We start from the raw sequence: 7,967 nt of genomic DNA, 5'->3' as shown, positions 1-7,967 counted from the left end.
TGTGTTCTCTAGAGGACGGGTGCTCTCTTGCTGCCTTAAGGCGACCTCATGGTGCCTAAGAGCCTATAACTGCGGACAGACGCTGAATTATTATATGGAAAATTGAGCTAAGACCCAGACTGCAGAGATGAAAAAAAACACACTTTGACCTGTTGCGGTACAGTTTATATTTCCGGGGCTGCATGACGTCCTGTGCACTTAAATGAAGGTTTACAAGAAGTGCTTGAGAATGAACAGTCAGCAGCACTAGTGGTGATGGCGGTAAATGGCAATGAAATATACTGACAAGTGTCTGCTTTGTTACTATAAGCGTATTCTTGTTATTCTATGACAACATCTGTGCTATTTACATACATTTTCTATTTGTATTTACATTTCTATGATATGCATGATTAAAAAATAGATGTATGAACCCAGCAGGCTTAATGAGCCACCTGTCATTTAAATGTTATGAATTCATGAAGGAGGCCTTATTTTAGTTTGTATCAATTCATTGCTTTTTATTGCATGCAATGCCTGCAATTTGCCCCTGTATAAGTTATGTATCTGCACTTTCTTTCTTTCATATACAACACTTGAGCAGAAAATAATGGATTCCCCTGAATAATTCAGTGATGTGTGATTGTGGGCTACTTTAGTGAGTTCAAAGACCACTGTTATCTCCTGCTGTTACAGTAATACCTTCCCTAGGGTCTGTGGGTAGTGAGTATGGCTTGAAGTGTCTCATGAGTTTCCTCCCCTGAGCTTTGTGTCCACAGATCTAAACTGGGCATGTCAATGTGATGAATGAGTTGTGTACAGACTCACAGTAAATCAGAACTGACTGGTTTTAAAATAGTTTAATGACATGAGTGCACCAAAACACCTCAGTTGTGCAAACACTAAAGCAAACATGATATTGAGCGTGAATCATGCTGGTAGGTAGGTAAGTAGGTAGGTAGATAGATGAGATAGATAACATTTTGTTGATTTGCAGCCTGAAATGAAGACACAGTTTTTGTTTTATCCAACTGTATTTACTCAGTGCAACTTATAACATCCAAGTGAAAGATACAATGGATGGATGGTGAGCTGTATTGGATTTTCGCCAGACATACCGTTTGGTGTTGAGGCCAAATAATTCAAATTTTTGTCAAAATTTAGTCTCATCTGCCTCAGAATCTTCAAGGTGTGTTATGGCATAGCTCAGTCGTGACTGCATTAGGCTTTTCTTGAGGAGTGGCTTTTTTCTTGCAAACCTCCCATACACATGGAGCAAGATTAGTCTCAATAATAACTCACCCAAAAGACACGATGCACACATGCGTAGCCCAATTCACATGCATGAAACCTAATTCACGTGCATGAAAAAAAAATATATTCACAAAAACCAATTCATGTGCACAAAATAAGAATATATGAAGAGTTCATTTGCAAAAACCGATAAACGCCACTTTAAAAAAAAAGAGCTGATTGCCGTGCATTATTCTCCACATATAGCGCGATCTGAACCCTAAACACGTTTTGTCAAAAAAGCCGGTTTTGTCCGCTTTCAAGGCATTGTGAGTTCACGTTTTACTGCAGAAGCCGACAAGCGCCCTTGTTGTTTTTGAACAGAAGCCGATAAGTCCATTTTAGCGAATCAGCGCGCTGTATTCAGGTCAGGTGACAAGGCTACTTTCACTTTGAAAAGACGTGCTAGCTGAGAGGAGTTTCGTCAAAGCTGACTAAAAGTGATCGAGGATGGATAATTTCGATGAACTTGATGAACCTGTGATATCTTCTTCAGGGCAAAAAAGGAAAATAAAAGCTGAAACGTTTTCACTGAACCTTTGCAAAAGCAGCGCGTTACAATGGTGAACGAAAGGCTCTGTGTATTGCGTGTAATCACATCCATACAGTTTATGATCACAACAACAACAATGTTTGTAAGGCATCTACATTGTCATCTGAGGAGATTACGAAGGTTAAACGAGTGTTTTTTAAACCCTAAAACATGAAATGTGGAGTTATCTGCTTTTGCCAAAAAACGACTGTTGGAGTTATCTGCTTTTGCTATAAAACAAACTTTTAATATGTAAAAAAAACATACTTTCAATGAACGTTAATTTTGTAAATTACCCGTATTTGTTTAAGTTATTATTACTTAATCAAAACAACCCGACTGCAGTTTGATTGATATTACTTGGAATGCGCAATAAAAAAAACGTGATTTCTGAAAAAAAATTAAAATGGAGTTATCGGTTTTTGCAAATGAACTCTTCATATATTTATAAAATACGTTTCACAAACGCAAAACCCAATTCACAGATATTGTGTACAAAAATTTGGGTTTGAATTGGGCTATGCGTTTGAGCATCAAGTCTTTTGCATGAATTATTATTGAAACTAATCTCACACCATACATACAAGTCACATTAGTGGAGAATTTGTGATATTGTTGTCCCATGCACACAATGACCACTCTTTGTCATAAATTCCTGCAACTGCTTCTGAGTTGCTGTCGGCCTCTTGGTAGCCTCTTTGACCAGTTTCCTCCTGGCTCTTTCATCCAGTTTGGAGTGACGTCCACAGTTGAAAGTCGAATGGCTTTTTGTGCCACTGAGAAGGTGATTAACTACACCTGATTGAGTTTACAAGTCATTTTTAAAAGGGGGTGATCCTTTTTATCACCTGTATTTTCTTTTTTTCTGACATGTTGGTGTTATATCTTTCACTTGGATGTTATAAGTTGCACTGAGTAAATACAGCTAGATAGAACAAAAACCGTCTGTCTTCATTTCAGGCTGCAAAGCAACACAATGTGATTATTTTAAAGGGGTGATTCTTTTCTATACCCACTATAGATAGATAGATAGATAGATAGATAGATCTCAGAATTGTGGATAGAAAGAACAAAGGATGGATAGACGGATGTATAAATAGGTAGATAGAATAGTATGTAGAAAGAATGATGGATGGATGGACGGACGGACAAACAGATAGAATGATAGATAGAAAGAACGATGGATGGATGGGCAGATGATAGGTACTGTAGGTAGACAGAATGGTAAACAGAAAGAACCATGGCTGGACGGATAGAATGAAAAGGATAGATAGATAGATAGATAGATACTGTACTCTTGAATACGCTGAGCCTCTAATGCTAGTTGCCTTTAATGCAACTAGCTTAAAGGTCATTAGAATGTAACAGTGGACAGACCATTTGAGGCAGATGATGCACAAGTTCTCTCTGTATTACTGTGTAATGAAGAAGAGGGTTTTAGGCTGCTGTAAGATCAGTGTGGGCTTTTGATGCGCCGCTGACATCTCGCTAACTGCGCCGTCACAGACGAGAAACACCCTGCAAATGACACGCCACGAAAAAAATAAGTTCCTCGGAGTAATATAATAAACCAGCTCACTTCCTCTGGCAATCGCAGAAGTGGCGGAAGTACGTCAGTTTGCTAGACTCCGAGCATTTACACTTCGCAGTGCGATTTGTGAGGAGCAAGAACAGAGAGAAGAGGAGACGTGAATCATCCGCTGTCTCTTTAAAGCCACACAGCGAAGCTTCGCGTATTCCGACGAACACGCCGACGTCTTTCCCTTCAGCCGCAGCGAGCGGGCAGCGTTCAGGAATGGACGCGTTCAACTTACTCTCTGCTGGATAAAGAACTCTTTCCTGGTTGGATATGATTTGTTTGTGGTGGATTGTGTACTGAAGAATGATCTTTGGGGGATAGGCTATAACAGCGTTTTCAGCTTGACGCGGACCGTGGCGTCTCTTCACGCTGAAACGTACCGATACAATAAGTATTTGTAAATTGTTTGACAAACACGCGGATGCTTATTTTCTTGCTTCTGGCACAGTGGGTCATGAAACGGGTGGAAATGAAAGCAGGGCCAGCAACATGAATCCAGCGCGCGGTCTGCATTTTGTACACACACTGATGTTGTTATTGTTGTTGTGTTCCGTTGCAACAAAGTTGCCGTGTGCTTGGAATTCACGCTACTGTAATTAAACAGCCATTTTGCACCTGTTTAAATGAAGCAAGGCGTTTCGATCCTGTGACGCTGTGGTTTGGATTATACACACGCCTCGACCTGCATGGATCACATTTGTTTGTTTATCACATTACGGAGCTTAACATCAAGGTCATACTGTAAATTGTTTACAGGTTTCAGTATCTATGGGTGTGTTTTATTGATTGTGTGGAATCGATCGGTTTTGAGGTGATCCGAGTGTCATTTTTTTTTTTTTGGTTTTTGCGGGGGGAGGACATCGCAACGATTTTAATTTGTTTATCACATTACGGAGCTTAACATCAAGGTCATACTGTAAATTGTTTACAGGTTTCAGTATCTATGGGTGTGTTTTATTGATTGTGTGGAATCGATTGGTTTTGACGTGATCGAGTGTCATTTTTTTATTTTTTTGCGGGGGGGGGCGGGGGGAGGACATCGCACCGATTTTAAAATGGAAGGGAAAGTAAAGCAGAGTCGCAGATCCCGTTCGCAGCGCGAGAGGGGACGGAAACGGGAGGTGCGCGCCGGGGAAACCCGCGATCGGAGCCCCTCGTCTGGTTCCGAACGGGAGCGAAGTCACGGTAAAAACGCTCCGCCACGCTCGACATCCTCGAGCAGAATCCCGCGACCACCCCGGAGGAAGAGACGCGAGTCTAGTTCTCAGGAGGAGGATATTATTGATGGATTTGCTATAGCCAGTTTCGTCAGTTTGGACCGTCTCGAGGTAAGAAGCGGTTTAAATATTCTGAACACGCCCGACCGTCAATGGCCGCAGCGACGGTTCAAGTTTTTTGTTGTTGTTTATACGATTGTGATGACATAACCGCTTCTGATGGCGTTAAACAGGTGTTTGCTGTTATCCCAGCGTCGCATTCCAGAAGTTCCGTTCCAAGTTAGCGTTTTTGATGATAGAATACAGTGATAGTAGCCGTCGTGACGTAATAGAGGTCACGGCTGTTGCTGTTTTCGCGCTGTCACTCTTGCAGAAGTGTGTCAGCTTTGTTTGACAGCCTGGTCACTTCGAGGAATACAGTGAATCATTCTGAAGGGTCTGTTTGAAGTGTGCATTACAAGAAATTCAGCATCGACTTCAGTTTGTCTTGTTAAAGTGCTTAAATGATTCATGACATAGCGGGAAGTTGTGGTTTTTATGGTTTTGGGGGAGTTTTTTAAATGTAGAGGAGCTGTAAATGTCACATATCTGTTGACATGCAAAACGGAGATAGCACCTACAATGACTGTGCTATGGCTATGACAAATACTGTCGTCCAAGATGATTAAAAGTCTAGTTTAAAACCGTTGTGTTGAGTTTTTGGAAATATTCAAATACTGTAGTACTTGTACCTTGAGTACATTGAGTTGTAAATATCAAGGCATTTTTTGGGGTTACTAATTTTTGACCTGTGCAAATCAATTTTTCTTTTCATAAAAGGTGAAATATGTGATATATAATTTCTTTAACCTAATGACCTTGATACAGTTATGAGGAACTACATTATTTCTGTTTCATGTTTTTTTTTTCTTGACCAAAATGGTTTCCTACTTGTTGGGTGCCACACTGACTTTGATTTGGCTATTTAATATGTTCTTCAAGTAATATTTAAAAGCAAACTAGCTGCAGTGATTATTCTGATTATGCCAGCCTACTTAGGCCAATAGTCTTTTACGTTACACTGCCTAGATATTTTTGAATTTAAGCCATACAAAAACTTTTTTTAAATTCAGAAATTGTAAAGTTGTAAGTTCATCCTAGATGAATTATAGCCATTTTGTATGAGTTCAGTTTTAATGCTTTTTTGAATGGCCTAACATCATTGACCCATATGTAAATTAAAAACCGAAATCGCCTACATTGTTCCAATTGCTTCCTTAAGTCAAGGTAAAGTACTGTAAACCTTCATAGAGTGAATGTGGGCTGTGTTTGTTTTGTGTGTGTGCATGTGTGTTCCAGACAGGATCATTGATTCATCAAGTGGTATGTTTAAACTTGTTTTACCAATAGAGCAGCTAATAAGGGCAAGTGAACGACGGCTTTACATAGGTGTTGTGCAAACAGCCTTGACATAGAGTTGTATAGTCAGCTGAAGTGGTGGGTTATTGGCTAGCGAGTGTGAGTCTGTGTGGGTAAATTCATGACAAATGACAGTGGCCTAACATGACCAGTGAACTGTAAAACAGGGCTCAGTCACAAAAACAAACAGAGATATACTTCTACATTCACTATGAAAACAGTTGGCATAGTACCTCTTGAGAGCAAATGATTTACGTGTTGCTTTTATATAAAAAGGCCAGTCTGTGTTCATTTAAACTGCTAATTGAGTAGTAATTTCTCTGCTTTGCAGACGTGTTCAGGCATTTGACCCTGATAAGTAGGCATTCCCTGGTCTGATTACTAATGGCATGCTTACATTTTCATCAACACGTTCATTTTTGATAACAAACAGTCAAGATTTGAGCCCTAGAGACTATAGTCCTGCTCATATAAGTTGTTCATAGCACATCACTTAATATAAGTAGAAGGTGTTCTAGTTGGCATGATTCTTTTGAGAATCCACCCACAGGTGCAGCGTATTTCAGGCCACTGCAGATAAATGCATCTTTTTTTAACTTCTCCTCGTGTTTTGCATGTCTGATGAACAGTTAAGTAAGTAGAGCTCTTCATCTGGCAATGGAAAAGAAATCCATCAGATGCATTTGTTTGCTACTTAATGGTTTGCTTCTGAATCAGCTTACCTGTGTATATGAATTTTTCAGGGTGATTTAAATGTCAGCTGTGGGATATGATGCGGTGTGGTAGAAGCTTTGAGATGCATTTTAGCAAAATTACATAATGCCTCCCAGCTCTTTAAGTCCTTCTGTGTAATGAAGTACTTAATTGATAAGAATGCTGCAGTTATTCCCCCCTCATGAGAACGAGGAGGCTTGTGTGGTTGTGCTGGATACAGGATGTAAATTTGAGCCGGTTGATTCGTATGGTTATATATTTCTCTGGGTTTAATGTTACAAATTGGAATTTTAATTGCATAACTTTACGTAATGTGATTGTGAAGTGTTTTGCTTGCTTTTCCGTGTTATAGTGATGATCTGATCTCTGCTTGTTCTCATTGTGACTATATTTGACTTCACTATAGACACAAAAAACATTTTATTTAACGATTAATAGATAAAACGAAGGTGAGGCTGACGATGTCATAGTGGAAACTCGGGAATTTTTGGGAAGTGCCTTTAATAAATCATTATACTGGAATGTGGTGTCTCCAGTTTGGTTTAGTTCTTTAAAGTCATTATGGCATGGATTTTTTATTTTATTTTAATATGTTCCTTGAGGTTTTCAAGGTTTTTTTTTTTTTGCACAAAAACAAATATATATGTGGAGAAAAGATTATATTAAACCCTCATATTGACCCTCTGTCTGAAATGATCAATTTTAAAGGGGTCATATGACATTGCTAAAAATAACATTATTTTGTGTAATGCAATGTGTTTGATGCAATGCAATGCTGTTTAAGATTAAAAAAACACATTATTTTCCACATACTGTAAATTACATCCAGTGGGGACATAATTACTGATTGTAATGACTTATACTGTGTTTTTACGCTTTGCTTTGCGTATTGCGCCGCGTAAACATAAAACCATGTCTGCATTTGTGATCGGAGAAATGCCAAACAATAAGTGCTACTCTACACTGCTCAAACTCGCGTTTGAATCATCAGTGGCAAATTCTTTAAATATAAAAAAATGTACTTACAGGCTGTGAGTCAGAAGCGCCAGACTGTCCTTGCAAAGTTGGAATTGCCCCACTTTATAGAAACAGCCATTGTGCACAGACGGCATTGTAGGCTACTGTCCCAGGTTCAGAAAACAGTCCTCCGTAAAATGCGCTGCACACATCTGAATATTTGGGTTGAACTTAACCACTGATTTCTAGTTGTGTCCTCTTTTGGAAGACCAAACAAAGTAGTTTCGCTTTCACAATG

General features: G+C 39.3%; 1 protein-coding gene across 2 annotated transcripts in view; it reads left to right on the top strand.

Annotated features, from left to right (window-relative positions):
- The first annotated feature begins 3,417 nt into the window (after positions 1 to 3,417).
- LOC107686507 (autism susceptibility gene 2 protein-like) overlaps positions 3,418 to 7,967 on the top strand; it is a 329,490-nt gene continuing 324,940 nt past the window's right edge. Inside the window, exons 1-2 of one of the 2 annotated variants that reach the window (XM_016483547.1) lie at positions 3,418 to 4,253; positions 4,433 to 4,711. In XM_016483547.1, coding sequence (XP_016339033.1) covers positions 4,439 to 4,711 — 273 coding nt within the window. In that variant the 5' untranslated portion in view covers positions 3,418 to 4,253; positions 4,433 to 4,438. Of the gene's footprint in view, positions 4,254 to 4,288; positions 4,712 to 7,967 lie in introns of those variants that run through there. The other variant, XM_016483546.1, reaches the window with a different exon arrangement.

This window comes from Sinocyclocheilus anshuiensis, unplaced genomic scaffold (genome assembly GCF_001515605.1).
Source record: "Sinocyclocheilus anshuiensis isolate Anshui unplaced genomic scaffold, SAMN03320099.WGS_v1.1 scaffold1267, whole genome shotgun sequence".
NCBI lineage: Eukaryota > Metazoa > Chordata > Actinopteri > Cypriniformes > Cyprinidae > Sinocyclocheilus > Sinocyclocheilus anshuiensis.
This window is presented reverse-complemented; position numbering and strand designations above follow the sequence as displayed.